The following is a 16,494-nucleotide window of genomic DNA, read 5'->3' as shown; positions in this document are numbered from 1 at the left end:
CAGAAGAATCCTTCCTTGTAGAGAAAGGCAGGAGGGTTGGAGTCAAAGAGAGCTTGGAAGATGTCATGCTATCAGCTTTGAAGATGGACAGAGGGGCTACATGCCACAGAATGCAAGTGGTTTCTAGAAGCTGGCAAGGTAATAAATTCTCTCCTAGAGCCTCCAGTAGGAATAGGGCCCTGGATGCACCTGGATCTTAGCACAATAAGAACCTGTTTGGGTGTCTGACATCTAGAACTGCAAGTCAATACATTTACATTGTCTTAAGCCACTAAGTTTGTGGTATTTTGTTGCAGTAGCAATAAAGAAAAAACTAATAGAGAGACCTGAATTTTGGCATTTGGATAAGATGCCAGGAGGAGAGGTTTAGGGGTTACTCCAGTTGAAATACAAAATTCCACTTATTCTTCTATTCTCTATGTTCTCCATTATACAGCTTCATATGTACAATCTGAACCTGAATTTGGAGCTGCTTCTGTTCAATCTCTCTAGAGAATAATTGTCTGGTTGTTTCACCTGGGGGATAGATGACAAGTTAAGTGCTATTTGCAAAGAACCTAGTGCCCCCAACCCTCCAGAGCAGACAGTCAAGCAGACCCCAGGTTTCCGACCAGTCCTTGCCCCACTTTCCACAGAAGCTCCAGGTCCCAAGTTTTACTTTTCTTAGCAGTAGTAAGCCAGTATAAACTTCACCATTGATTTTCTTTACTTGAAATATTTTAGTGTTCATTTTGCAACATCTTCTCTTTCAGTCTCATAGTCTTTGTAAATATGGGCCCTTTTTATTCCTTTGCAGTCACTTGTCAGTTCAGTGTTTTGTTTTTTTTTTTTCCCTCAGAAGGAAAAGGAGATAAACATGGGAAATCCATTCACCTGGTCAATAATCCATTGTTGACCCAGATGCCCTCTGGGGTTCTGGTACTTTGAATGCAGTGAGGACTGTCCTGTGCCCCCACCACATCCTTGTTTGGGTTCCCAAAGGAATGGTTACCATTTCAGGAATATTGAAGAAAAAACTGCTCCCCTGTGCTGTGTATCTGACTTTCTCCTTCCCAAGGCATGGGGAGTAAATGCCTTAATGTGGTTTCCCCAGAAGCAAACTCAAAGCTAACTTTATCTGGGGAGTAATAACAGGAAATTCTGTGAGGGGAGTGGAGAAGTGAGGAGAGGAAGGGAAGGACACCAACAGAGTGTTTAATGAGTGGGTTACCACTTCATTGGTGGACTCATTTCCACCAAGATCTCTTGGAGACCATGAAGTACCCCCCTAACAGGCAAAGGAACTGGGACATTGATTCTCCAGCTGACTTCAGTCATTAGTTAATGGCTGCTTCCCTAAAGATTCTGTCCTGCCTGAAGGCACAACAGCAGAGAAAAACCAGGAACTTCTCAGGGTGCTGAGGAATGAGCAGTGCCAAGAAGCATATGGGTAGGGGTCCGACAGTGCATGCTGAAGTGAGAGTCAGAAAACTGACCCTGGGCCTGGCTAGTGCACTCTGTTTCCAGCAGCACATCCTGCTCCAAGATCCATGCATTCTCGTCTCCTCCATGCACTTAGTCCAGGAGGGCAGACTCTGCCCTAAGAGTGAGGCCTGCCTACAGCTAGGTGTGTATATTTGATTCAGTTGGAGGAAGTAGTAAGTCCATTTTTGTTACACATCCAAACTTTGCTCTCAAGATCAGGTTTAGCATAAGTAAGTGGTATTTTTATCTCTAGCTGACCTCTGTAAAGACCTAATTGCTCAGTTCTAAAGAGGAGAGGGGAGCAATAATCTCCCTTCCCTCAGAATTCAAGTATCTGAGATTAATGTTCAGTGAATTTGGAGATGACTCCATGGAGATGACTTGATTTCCTGTTCCCTGTTCCCCCTTCAAGGGCTCTGTAGATTTTGGGGTGGATTCATTCTGCATCAGCTGACCTAACAACAAGAGGCAGTTGGGAATCCACTGGAAGTTTGCAACTGTGCTCATTACTGGGGAACGAGAATGTCTGATCACATCAATCTCCCACTTAAAACTTTCACAGCCTTCCTCTGCTCCTTAGAAGAAGTTCAAAATCCAGAGCATGGTCCACAGAGCCCTGCCAATTTCTACCTGAATCCTCAGGATTTCTAGCAGGAAACAGACCATATATACCATTGGAGTAGATAAAGCCAGTTTAACAAAGGACCATGTGTGAAGGTGTGTGCAGGGTGAAGGAAAACCAACAAAGATGAGGAAGTTTCCAGGGACAGCAACTGGCAGAAGATGCTACCACCCCTTGGCCTGAATCTGTCACAGGAAGGAACAGTTACTAGAACCAAGGATGCAGATGAATGACATATAACACATATTAAGTGTGTGTATGAGAATATGTATGGACGGACATATGATACATATAGTTGCAAAAAATTCTTACGAATGTTTTGCCCCCACACACAATGTTTTCTCTGTGGACAATGGGGCAAAAGAGAAAAATGCTAATTACTGAAATTTTTGTAAATAATTTATGTAGAAACTGTAACTTTTAGGAATGAGCTGTGGAGGACAGAATAGAGGATTAATCACAGTAAAGTAAAAGTTAATCAAGGGAGCTTTTGTCGAATAAGCCCTAAAGGAGGTGGCAGATGTAAACTTGCAGAGAGACTCAGGGAGCCTGTAGGAGAAAAGGTCACAGACTCAGGTGGCAAGTAGTGAACCATGTGGGGGCCAACCAGGCAGCACGCAAAGCCCTGCACAAGCCCTACCTCCATTTCACTAGTAGTACCACTTTGGACTATTGGTAAAAGTTCCTCGATTGCGGCTTCTTCTGTGATTTTTTCCTGCAAACAACAATGGAAAAATAGGAATTAATCAACTCCCAGAGTGATTCAGAGCCTGAGCTTTGAAGCAAACTGCCTGGATTCAGATCCTGGCTCCAATGCTTACTGGTTGTGTAGCAGTGAGAGTGTTATGGGTCCTCAGTCTCATCTGAATAGAGGAGTTAAGAGCACCACTTACCTTATAAGGCTGTTATGAGAATAAAATAAGGATAAATAGGTAAGATAGACACCTACTTAGAACAATGCTGGCACTCTTAATTCTCTGTAGATGTTAGTAATAATAACTAACATAAAATACTTTTATTCTCCTGTGCAAACTGAAAGCTGCACTAGGTTTCTAAAATGGCTTTAGTGAGGTACAACTGACATATAGTAAACTGCATATATTTAAAGTGTACCTTTTGAAAAGTTCTGACCTTTATGTATGTACCCATAAAAATATCACAATAAAAATATGAGTGTACACATCACTCCTAAAAGCTCCTGTGTTTCTATGTGGCCTCCTCCCACCCCGTGCCACTCTGCAATCCCACTCAAGCAATGATCTGCTTTTTATCATTATAGATTATATATTGAGTCTATACATGGATCTTCCCTGTTCTGCACCATTAATTTATTTGTTGACCTTGACATCATTATTACACTGTCTTAATTACAAGGAATTTATAGTAAGTCTTGAAATCAGAAGTATTAGTCCTACAACTTTGTTTTTTTTCCAAAGTTGTTTTGGCTACATAAGTCCTTTCCATTTACATATGAATTTTGCAATCAATTTTTCAATTTCTATAAAAGTTTCTCCTGAAATTTTGACAGGGACCACATTAATCAATTTGGGAAAAATGACATTTTGGCAATATTGAGTCTTCAAAACCATGAAGATGGGATATCAGGATATCTCTCCAATTATTTAAGTCTTATTATATTCTCTCAGAAATATTCTGTATTTTTCAGTATGCACAGGTTTTAAACATCTTTTATCAGATTTATCTTTAAGTATTTTGTACATTTGTACTATTGTAAATAATATTTATCTCAATTTCTATTTGTCCATTGCATATTAATTTTGCATATATTTAGCAACTTGCCAAAGTACTTATTAATTCTAGTAGCTATTTTGTAGATTCTAGATGATTATCTTCAAATAAGAGTCTTAATTCTCTTTCAGTCTAGCTTTCTTTTATTTCTTTTCTTGTTTTTTTGCACTGGCTTGAACCTTTAGTACAATTTTGAACAGAAGTGGTGAGAGGACATTCGTGCTTAGTTCCTGACCTTGGTGGAAAGTATTCAGTCTTTTACCATTAAGTATGATCTTAGCTACAGATTTTTCTAAAATAACCACCATCCAATTGAAGAAGTTCTCTTTATTGCTATTTTTCCACTTTTTTATTATGATTGTATGGCATATTTCTCTTCATGTTCTTTGTACTTGCTATCTGTTGAACTTGTGCTTGCTATTTGTGACTATGAGTTTGTTGTTTTCATAAAATTTAGAATTGTTGGGGTTATTTCTTCTTGAAATGTTTTTGTTCCAACCTTTCTCTCTTCTTTTTTAAATGAACTCCAATTACATACATATTAGGTGCCTGAAGTTATCCCATAGCTCACTGACACATTGATCTTTTAAATCCTCATTTCTAAATTCCTATTTCTAAAAGGACCAATGGTCCTTTTGTGGTTCGTGGGATAAGAATGTATTTTCCATAGAGACAATATAAAAATTGAAAGGATAAGCCAGGTGGCCTAGAGCTAAGATAAATGTCCTCCCTCCTTCTTCTCCACAAGATTTTCTTTGCATCAGTTGATGGGCAAGGAGAATGTTGTTTTGTCTAAGATTGAAAAGGAGAAATGAAAGCAAGTTGGGCACTACACTCTCCCCCCATCCTCAGCCCCAGAATGGGTTCCAGGCCGAGCTGGACGGAGGAGTCAGGAACACCAGAAACTGAAGGAGCTGTGTAGTAAAATGCACCCTGGGAGTCTGGCCATACGCAGTGCTGACAAAGGACCAGGCTGACAATGTCAGCCCAGAAGTGAGCCCATGGCCCTTTGGTATTGGTCCCTTTCTTTAGGTAAGGGCTGCAGAAGCAACAGAAGCAGAGTGCTATCAATGTTGCCCAGGCAGACCAAGGGGGAGGGGCTCCCACTGAGGTCAGGACAATGGAGCTAATAGCTCTCCAGGAAGCTGTGTGGACACCTGTGTAGTCCACACAACTTGCAACTGCAGGGTCCAATCGGGCAGGAAGGAAAGTGCTGTATTATTTGAGTATGTGGATACTGTCTAAGTATCTTCAGAAAGTATGAACTTTCTAACTGGGTTTAAGTGAGCAGCTTTATCAAACTCAGCCTCCTGAAATCAGGGAATGGGTGAGAAGGAAGGTAGAGAAGGGATGAAATTCCATTCCAAGCTGTATTCCTAAAGATAGCAGTGATGCTCTAACATGTCTGTTATAAACACACAGCCTCTGTTTCCTCTGGGCTTGCTCTCTCCTAGACTTAGTGCTCCCATTGCTAGTCAGGCCTTTTTAGCATCAGAAGTTAGAACTTCTCAAATAACCGGAACACCAGAATCACCCACAACTGTGACCACCCAAGCAGCCCCTATGGCTATCCCATGCCCCGGACATGGGTGAATGATTTCCATTACCTGAATACTTTCCCTTTCCCTGCCCTCTGGAGTGACAGGTTCCTGTGGTTCCTCAACTATATTCTGGGAATCCCGGCTGCTACTCCTGTGCTCAGCATCTTTGAGAGAGAGAGAGGCAAAAGAGCAGAAAACAGATGATAAATATCTGCAGAACCACAGAAAATTGGAAACAGTATAGTAATGTGTTTCTAAATTGCAAACTAAAGAATTATATTGCAAAGGGCAGCACCAGGAGGTGGGAAAAACAGGGTCTTCACAGCCCACCCCAATTCTCACCTCTCCATGACTTCATCCACATGATGGAGATAAAATAATGCCAGAGATGGACCTTGGGGCTGGGCCTGGCACCCAGGAGGCCCCAGACAAAGCCAGTTGCTATGTGATCCTTTCATAGAATCCCTCTTTGAAGTTTACAAACAACTGACTATCAACTTCCTGGATGGCAGGCTTTGAAATGATTTTAAGATAGAATGTAAAAAAGACTGCAATTAGCTACAACCAAAGGCCAAAGATTAGCACAAGGGCTACTTTCCCTTTGAAAAGATTGTGAACATGCAATCTGACAGTGGCCAATCTTCACTTTTCTAATCTCTAAGCAAAAAGACCTGGAACCAAGCATTATTGGTTTAATATGTTCTGGAAAGTCAATAATCAGGGTAGTGTTCATGTATTTAAGCTTCACTGAAAATAATAGTAGAAAACCATTTTTCCCATTTTGTCTCTAAAGCTCCCCGCCTTCAGCTTTCTTTCTTCTTTCTTTCTGTGTGTCTTCCTTCCTGCCTTTCTTCCTGTCAGACTCTCTTCCTACTGGTCTCTCTTCCTTTCTCCCCTCCCTCTATCTTTCTCTCCAAGTCTCTCTCCACTTCTGTTTTTTTCTCTTCCCCTTCCCCCCCCCCCCCATGTCCCCTCTCCCAGGCCTCTGTTCTGGATCACCCTGTGCCTGTTCTGCTGGGGATTCTTAGCCGTGACATCTGCTCTTGGCCTTTGGGACTTAGCTTATAGCAGCTCTAGGACACTCTGCCAAGGGTCTGTCCCTCTCTGGACTGCTGCCACAGATGCAGAAGGGACCCTGGCTCTGCTGGAGGCTCCAGAGATGGTGCTGCCATCTTGGGCTTGCTGCTCTGTCTTGTTTCTAACCTTTCCAACAGCCACATCAGATGCTGCAGCGTCAGAGGCAACCTAAATCCTCTCTGCTTCCTCCTCTCCCACTGTTTTCTTCTAGCGCCAGCCAGGGCAACTGCCCCTGCGTATGCCTCTAAGACCCCATGTTTCTGGATTACTCATACCCTATACCTGCTTCTGGCAAAGATGTAGGTGAATGAAATGGAATGAAATTCTAAGAGAAAAGTTAGATGCCCAGGGAAATGTAAAGGGCACATGTGAGGAGATGCATAATATTGTAGGTACAATGAGAGACAACTGCCTCCAAGCATTATAAGTAGCTCTTTTGGAGGAAAAAAAGATAGAGGAGTGAAAGACACTGAATAAACTTTTCTGAAGTAAGATACTTTGTCAGAGAGGAGGGGGTTTCGGGCTGGGTGAGAAGGGTGAAGGGATTAAGGAAAAAAATAAAAGAAAGATGGTAACAGACAACAAAATGGGAATCGCCAGAGGGAAGGCTAGGATAGGGGGAGGTAGAGGAGGGTAAAGGGAGGATAAATGGTGATGGAAGGAGCCTTGACTTAGGGTGGTGAACACACAATACAATATACAGATGATGCACGTAGAATTGTGTATCTGAAACATATATAATTTTATTAACCAATGTCACCCCAATTAATTCAATTAAAATTAAAATTAAAAAAATTTAAAGATACTTTAGAGATCAAAACCCTTGAATGAGGTATCAGTGGCAAATATACTTTCCCATAGAATTGATTCCCTTTCAATTTTTCTTTATGTTTTCTGATGTTTTTTAGCTGTGCTGAAGCTTTTTATTTTGATGAAGTCCCATTTGTTTATTCTTTCCTTTATGTCCCTTGCTCCAGGGGACTTATCCGTGAAAATACTGCTACATGGAATATCTGAGATTATCCTGCCTATGCTCTCCTCTTGGACTTTTATGGTGTTTTGACTTATATTTAAGTCTTTTATCCGTCTTGAGTTTATTTTTCTGTATGGTGTCAGCTGGTGGTCAAGTTTTATTTTTTTGCATGTACCTGTCCAGATCTCCTAACACCATTTGTTGAAGAGGCTATTTTTACTCCATTTTATGCTTCTGCTCTGTTTGATGAATATTATTTGGCCACAGAGACATTCTGGGCTCTCTATTCTGTTCCACTGATCTATGAGTCTGTTCTTTATGCCAGTACCAGACTGTTTTGATTATAATGGCCTTATAATATAGTTTGATATCATGTATTGTGCTCCCTCCTACTTTGTTCTTCTTTCTCAAAATAGCTGTGGCTATTCTGGATCATTTATGGTTCCACATAAATTTTGAAATACTTGTTCTATATATGTAAAATATGTCAATGGTATTTTAATAGGGATTGTGTTGAATCACTAATCATCAGAGAGATGAAAACTAAAATCACAATGATATACCACTTCACACTGGTCAGAATGGCCATCATAAACAAAGCAACAAACAAGTGCTGGTGAGGTTGTGAAGAAAAGGGAACCCTAAGGCACTGTTGTTTGGGAATGCAGACTGGTTCAGCCATTGTGGAAAATAGTATGGAATTTACTCAAAAAACTAAGAACTAAACTGCTTTTTGAACCAGCAATTCCACTGCTGGGATTATACCCTAGGAATCCTGAGACACGGATTCAAAAGAGCCTATGCATCCCAATGTTCATAGCAGCACAGTTTACAATAGCCAAGAGCTGGAAGCAACCTAAGTGCTCATCAGTAAATGTGTGGAACAAAAAAACTATGGTACATTTACACAATGGAATTCCACACAGCAGAAAGAAAGAAGGAGCTCCTACCCTTTGCAATATCATGGATGCAACTGGAGAACATTATGCTAAGTTGAAATAAGCCAGGTGGTGAAAGACAAATACCATATGATCTAACCTTTAAGTGGAACAGAATCAACGAAACAAACAAGCAAGCAAAAATATAACCAGAGACATTGAAACAAAGAACCAACTGACAGAAACCACAGGGGAGGGGTGTTAACAGGGGAAAGAAAGGGAAGGGTCATGCAGGAACATGTATAAAGGACCCATAAACAAAGCCAAAGGCAGGTAGGATTGAAGGTGGGAGGTGGGGGAGAAAAGTAGGGAAAAATGGAGACAGCTGTACTTAAACAACAACAAAAAAGATACTTTGGGGAGAATAAAATGTACCATTTCTCTAGTTTCTGAATATGTCCTGCTTCTTGCAAAACTTTCCTTATAGTCAGCACAGGGTTTCTGGTATTCTCATGATGACAAAAGCAGCACGCTTTTTAGTTTATTTACTTTGTTACTGAAGTATAACACACACAGTAAAATCTGTGAACATGTACCTATTCCCATACAAAAACCACCCAAATGAAATCTAAAGTATTTCTAATGCCCAGAACATTCCCCTCTCATCCCCCTGTCCAGCTAATACTTCCTTAATGGTAGCTGCTCTTCTGATTTCTACTATCATTGATTCATTTTGCTCAGCAGAAAATGTTTTGAAGAAAATGTATTATCAATAACTATTCTTAAGTTGCACTTTTTAAAAAAGATAGTCTTTTCCAATATCAAGTTTTAAATGTGAAGAACTACAAAAACAAAACTAAAAGAAAACTGGACCTTCATTGTGCATATATTTCTTTAATAATTAGGACAAAATTACTAAGAAGTCAGAAATCTTAAAACTATCAACAAATGAATCTAAAAAAACAAACTAAGCAACAACCAAAACAGGAACAGAATCATACATATGGAGATCATTTGGAGGGTTATCAGCTGAGAGGGGAGAGGACAGAGAATGAGGGAAAAAGTGCAGGGATTAAGAAGTATAATTATAGAATGGGGAAGATGGTGGCAGAGTAGGACAAAGAGGATTCCGCTTCCCCCCACACATGGGAGAAAAACCTGGCCAATCTGTGGAGGAACACAGCAAATAGCCAACAGTGCCCCAGCATATAGGAAAATAGGAGTCCAGAAATTGTAGATGACACTGAAAGACCAGACAGTAAAAAGATGGTTGCAGATCAATAAGGTTCAAGGGACCAGTGCAGAGGCCGCAGGCTGAGGCTGCCGCCTCTGCCTCTTCCTGGCCAGGCACCAGGGGGCAGGCCGGGCCTGCCTGTGACTCTTTGGGAGCTGAGGGCTGGCAGCAAGGTCCTTGGGAGAGAGCCAGGTCATTAGCTCCCTCCCTACCCAGCAGGGCGCAGTTTGAAATATACCAGGAGAGATCTGTTTGAAGTGTCAGAGAGAGGAATGGGCATAAGGAAGCAAACAAGGGGACCTTGATCACCCATGGAGTCTGTGGTCGCCTGCTTGGGAGAATTGAGAGTAACCCTTGCGGTCCCCCACAGCACTGGGAAAGGTTCCCGCCCAAGCCTGCGGGACCAGGGAAGCCTGGCGGGGTACTCCTGCCTGCACCCCAGCCCATGGCAGTAACTCCCTGGGAAAGAGTGCTCTAAAAGGGCCGTCGGAGGGGCACTAGGGAGAGAGGCCAGTCTGGATCTTGGGAGAGTGTTCCTGAGACTGGCTGAGTACACTGAGAAGGGAGAAAAGCCACACCAATGCCTCCTCAGCCTGCTGCAGCCAGTGAGATCAGAAAAACTGCTTTGACCAGCTGGAAACCAACAAGAGGTGGTTTGGTTTTTGTTTGTTTGTTTTTTTTTGTTTGTTTTTCTGAGGTAATCTTTTAATTTTTAACTGTATTATTGTTTTATCTTTCAATACTTTTTCCCTGTCTTTCTTTCTTTCTTGTTTTATTCCTTCTTCCTTTCTTTCCAAACTTATCACTTTTTCATCCCTTCTGCTACCTATTTTTTTGTTTTTTTCTTCCCCCCACAAGTGAGAAAACAAACTTAAAACTGCGAAAACACCAGAGTTGGACCCAAAGAGGGGACATCCCATCAGTAGAGACAGAGAGACAAATTTCACTTTGCTATAGCAGAGAAACTACAAGTTACTACATATTTGTATTATTAATGTTTTTTCATTATCCTTACATCGTTTATTTTAATAGTATCTTTGTATTCCTCCTTTTTCTGTATAGTCTTCTTTGCCTTGGCTAGTTATATTGTATCATTTGACAGGTTTCCCCTGTCCACTCATTCATAGTCTATTGCTAATATATTGTCCTTTACTTCACCTGTGCTCCATCAACACACTATTGAAGGTCCAATACTCCCTATTCTTGGTATCTCATAGAGTCTGTCATATGATTGTTGCTCTAATATTGTTGTAAATAATAGCTATTCCATACTATTGTAAATAATACACAACACCCCTCCCAGATCTTAGTCCACTTCATTGTTTCCTGAACTATAATACTGTAGTGGTTAATTATATTCTCTCTCACACTACACCTATTTAACATCCTTTATTCTCACCTTACCTCAGAATCTGACCTACCACAACCACAATGCTTTCTAGATTCAACTCACAAACCTTCCCTCCCCACAAAGAGCCTTATATTTTTCCCATCCTTTCTAAAAAGTGGCTAGTTGGGTTGAAGATTATGGTTATCACTATACATATCCAAAGAATCTCCTATCTCTCCTGGCTGATACTGTAAATATCATACAATACTCTCCTGCTGTCATAAACCATTTTGGCACCCCCCTCTAATTGATCACAAGAAAAAAAAAGAGTAGGTAGAAGCAGTGAACACCAGGACACCCACTGGAAGAGAAAACCAAAGAACAAAGGAACTACCGACAGATAACAACAGAAGAACGGGAAGGAGAAAGTAGAAACCACACAAACCTCAATCTAAGACGTATCTGGAAATACAACTAAAAAGTAGAGAAACTACCTAGTGCAAACAACTGAACAAGAGCAAAAAAGAATCCTCAAAATCCTGTACACACAGAAGAACCAGCTTGAACACAACCCGCCCTAACCAGCACAGCAAAATAAAATGGGTGGTGAACAAAGGGACCATCAGTTCACCAGCTGGTTGGAAGAAACCACAAAAAAGACCTCCCAAAAAACAAACGCCCCCAAAACTAAAAACAAATGTAAAGGAAAACCCAATACCAGTGAGATGGGGAGATCAAGGAGACTATACTGCTGAATCTGACAGGTATTATACTACAGAAGTTCACACCATGGGAGCCAGAACAAATCAATTTAAGAAGCTGAACCTAACAAAAAGACTCTCACTAACAATGGGTAGACAGAAACAATCCCCAAATGAAAAAAAAGGAGGAAGCCTCAGAAAGAATGCTAGATGAAATAGAGGCAAGTCAACTATCAGATACTGAATTCAAAGCACTGGTTATCAGGAAGTTAAAAGAGCTCACAATGAGCTACCAGAAACTACAGAGGAGCTACAATGGTCTCACCACAAACTATATCAACTTGAAAAAGGAAATAGAAATTATCAGCAAGGGCCAAGAGGAAATGAAAAATACAATTTCTGACCTGAAGAACACAGTGGAAGGAATCAAAAGCAGTATCAATAAAGCAAAAGATCGGATCAGCGAGTTGGGAAACAAAGTAGAAAAAAACTCCCAGAAAGAGCAAGAAAAGGAAAACAGGCTCAGAAAGAATAAAGAGGGATTAACAGAAAGGCAAGACAATATGAAATGTAAGAATATTTAAATAATAGGAATACCACAAGGAGAAGAAGAGCAAGGCATAGAAAACCTATTCAAAAAAATAATGAGAGAAAACGTCCCTAATTTGATGAGAGAAAAAGTCACACAAATCCAGGAATCACAGAGTCCCAATCAAGAGGAACCCAAAGAGGCCCACTTCAAGACACATCACCATGACAATGGCAAAATTCCAAGACAAAGAGAGAATCCTAAAGGCAGCAAGGGAAAAAACAGGGAGTAACTTACAAGGGAGCCCCAATAAGGTTAGTGGCTGACTTCTAATAGAAACGCTCCAAGCAAGAAGAGAATGGCAAGAAATATTCCAAGTAATGAGAACCAGAGGCCTACAACCAAGGGTAATTTAGCCAGCAAGGTTCTCAATCAAGATAGAAGGCCAAATAAAGAGCTTCCATGACAAAAGAAGCCTAAAAGAATACATCTCCACCAAACCAGCTCTACAAGAAATACTAAAAGGACTGCTTTAAGGAAAGGAAGGAAAAGAAAGAGACAGAGAGGAACACAGGTACAGAAATGGAAATGAATAAGTACCTATCAACAATGTAAACCTTAAACGTAAATGGATTAAATGCTCCATTCAAAAGACATAGAATAGCTGAATAGATAAGAAAGCATGACCCACAAATATGCTGCCTACAAGAAACTCACTTCAGGACAAAAGACCTACACAGACTAAAAGTGAAGGGCTGGAAACAAATATTCCAAGCAAGAAAAGCTTTTTTTTCCAAGAAAGAAAAAGCCAGGGTAGTAATACTCATATCAGACAAAACAGTTTGCAAAAAAACAGCCATAAGGAGAGATCCAGAAGGTCGCTTCATAATACTCAAGGGAAGAATCCACCAAGAACACATAAACATTGTAAATATATATGTACCCAACATAGGAGCACCCAAATACATAAGAAAATCTTAGAGGACTTCAAGAAAGATATTGACAGCAACACAATTATACCAGGGGATTTTACCACCCCACTGTCAAAAATAAACAGATCCTCCAAACAAAATATCAACAAAGATGTTGTGTCACTGAAAAAGCCCCAGATGAAATAAACTTCACTGATACATACAGAACCCTTCATTCCAAAGAAGCTACATTTGAACACATTCTGTTCAAATGTACATGAAACATTCTCAAAGATAGACCACATGATAGGATGCAAAACAAGCCTCAACAAATTTCAGAAAACTGAAATCATCCCAAGCACTTTCTCTGACCACAAGGGACTGAAACTGGTAACTAGCCCAAAGAGAAAAGACCCAAAACACTCAAAATCATGGAGATTGAATAGCAGGCTATTAAACAATGAGTGGGTCAAGAATGAATTTAGGGAAAAAATCAAAAAGTTTCTGGAAACAAATGAAAATAATCTCACAACAACCCAAAACTTATGGGACACAGTGAAGGCAATCCTGAGAGGGGAGTTTATAGCAATACAGGACTACCTAAAGAAGATAGAAACATCTCAAACAACCTAACCCTACAACTGCAAGAGCTCGAGCAAAAACAACAAAGACAGCCCAGAGCAAGTAGAAGGAAGGAAATAATCAAGATCAGAGCAGAACTAAATGACATAGAGACTAAAAGCACAATACTAAGGAGCAATGAATCCAGGAGTTGGTTCTTTGAAAAGATAAACAAAATTGACAAGCTTTTAAGCAGGCTCATCAAGAAAAAAAGAGAGAGGACACAAATAAACACAATCAGAAATGAAAGGGGAGAGATTACAACTGACACCACAGAAATACAAAGGATTGTAAGAAATTACTATGAAGAACTGTGTACAAAGAAATTTGAAAACCTAGATAAACTGAACAAATTTGTAGAAAAACATAACCTTCCAAATCTCAATGAAGAGGAAGCAGAAAGCCTGAACAGACCGATAACAGCAGATGAAATTGACGCAGTAATCAAAAAACTCCTGACACACAAAAGTGCTGGACAAATGGTTTCACAGGAGAATTCTACAAAGCACTTAAGGAAGAGCTAACCCCTATTCTCCACAGACTATTCCAAAAAATCCAAAAGGAAGGAAGACTCCCAAACTATTTTTATGAAGCCAGCATCATCCAAATCCCAAAACTAGATAAAGACACCACAAAGAAAGAAAACCGCAGGCCAGTATCGCTGATAAACATAGATGCTAAAATCCTCAAAGAAATATTGGCAAACCACATCCAACAATACATTAAAAACATCATATAACATGACCAAGTGGGATTCATCCCCAGGATGCAAGGATGGTTCAATATTCACAAATCAGTAAATGTAATACATTATACAAACAAAGGCAAAGACAAAAATCACATGATCATATCAATAGATGGGGAAAAAAATTTTGATAAGGTACAACACCCATTTATGATAAAAACACACTCAGCAAAGTGGGAATAGAGGGAGCATTCCTCAACATAATAAAGGCCATATATGAGAGACCTACAGCCAATATCATACTCAATGGGAAAAAACTAAAATCTTTTCCATGAGATCTGGGACAAGACAAGAATGTCCACTTTCACCACTTCTATTCAATATAGTATTGGAAGTCTTAGCCACAGTGATCAGACAAGAAAAGGAAATAAAAGGCATCCAAATCTGAAAGGAGAAAACAAAACTGTTATTGTTTGCAGATGACATGATAGTGTACATGGAAAATTCTACAGACTCTACCAAAAAAACTGCTCAACCTAATAAATGAATTTGGCAAAACAGCAGGATACAAAGTCAATATCCAGAAATCAAAGGCATCTTTGTATACCAACAATGAAACAACAATGAAACAGCAGAAGCAGAAATCAAGGAAAAAATTCCATTTGAAATAGCAAAAAAAAAACAAACCCAAAAACCTAGGAATAAACCTAACCAAGGAGGTTAAACACCTGTATGCAGAAAACTACACAACACTGAAGAAAAAAATTTAAGGAAGACACAAACAAATGGACACATATACCATGTTCATGGATTGAAAGAATTAACATCATCAAAATGTCCATACTACCCAAAGCAATTTACAGGTTCGATGCAATACCTATTAAAGTACCAATGATATACTTCACAGATATAGAACAATCACTTCAAAAATTTAAATGGAAATATAAAGGAATCCAAATACCAGCTGTAATTTTGAGAAAGAAGAACAAAATAGGAGGGATCACAATAACTGATACCAAACTGTATTACAAAGCTCTGTAATCAAAACAGCCTGGTACTGGCATAAATACAGGCACATAGACCAATGGAACAGAACAGAAAGCCCGGAAATAAACCCAACTCTCTATGGTCAATTAATATTCAACAAAGGGGGCAGCAACATAAAATGGACTAATAATAGCCTCTTCAACAAATAGTGTTGGGAGAACTGGACAGCTATGTGCAAAAAAATGAAACTCAAACACCAACTTACACCATATACCAAAATAAATTCCAGGTGTATAAAAGAGTTAAATATAACCTGTGACAGCATTAAAGTCCTAGAGGAGAACATTAGCAAGAAAATGTCAGATATTTCATGCAGCAACATTTTTACTGATATGTCCCCTAGAACAAGGAACATAAAGGAAAAAATAAACAAATGGGATCTCATCAAAATTAAAAGCTTTTGCACCGCTAAAGAAAACAGTATTAAAATGAAAAAAGAAACAACCACATGGGAAAACATGTTTGCCAACGATACCACAGACAAAAGTTTAATTTCCAAAATATACAAAGAACTTACACGACTCCACTCTAAGAAGACAACCAACCCAATTAAAAAGTTGGCAAAGGACTTGAATAGACATTTCTCCAAGGAGGACATACAGAAGATCCAGAGACACATAAAAAGATGCTCGGTATCGCTAGCTATCAGAGATATGCAAAACCACAATGAGATACCACTTTACACCATTCAGAATGGCCATCATAAACAATGCAACAAGCAACAAGTGTTGGAGTGGCTGTGGAGAAAAGCAGACCCTAATCCACTGTTGGTGGGATTGCAGACTGGTACGACCACTATCTAAAACAGTATGGAACTTTCTCAGAACACTGAAAATGGAACTGTCTTTTGACCCAGTAGTTCCACTGCTAGGATTATACCCTAAGAACCCTAAAATACCAATCCAAAAGAGCCTATGCCCCCTCAATATTCGTAGCAGCACAATTTACAATATCCAAGAGTTGGAAGCAACCTAGATGCCCAGCAGTAAATGAATGGCTAAAAAAACGATGGTACATTTACCCAATGGAATTCTATGCAGCAGAAAGAAAGAAGGAGCTCCTACCCTTTGCAACAGCATGGATGGAACTGGAAAGCATTATGCTAAGTGAAATTAAGCCAGGCATTGTAAGA

General features: G+C 39.8%; 1 protein-coding gene across 1 annotated transcript in view; it reads right to left on the bottom strand.

The window, feature by feature from the left end:
• CFAP61 (cilia and flagella associated protein 61) overlaps positions 1 to 16,494 on the bottom strand; it is a 430,478-nt gene that overhangs the window by 257,074 nt on the left and 156,910 nt on the right. Inside the window, exons 9-10 of the mRNA XM_053670941.1 lie at positions 5,443 to 5,540; positions 2,727 to 2,801 (exon numbers count right to left, since the gene is read on the bottom strand). Coding sequence (XP_053526916.1) covers positions 2,727 to 2,801; positions 5,443 to 5,540 — 173 coding nt within the window. The remainder of the gene's footprint in view (positions 1 to 2,726; positions 2,802 to 5,442; positions 5,541 to 16,494) is intronic.

Source organism: Artibeus jamaicensis, unplaced genomic scaffold, assembly GCF_021234435.1.
Source record: "Artibeus jamaicensis isolate MK-2021 breed Jamaican fruit bat unplaced genomic scaffold, CSHL_Jam_final contig_65, whole genome shotgun sequence".
NCBI classification, from domain to species: Eukaryota; Metazoa; Chordata; class Mammalia; order Chiroptera; family Phyllostomidae; genus Artibeus; species Artibeus jamaicensis.
This window is presented reverse-complemented; position numbering and strand designations above follow the sequence as displayed.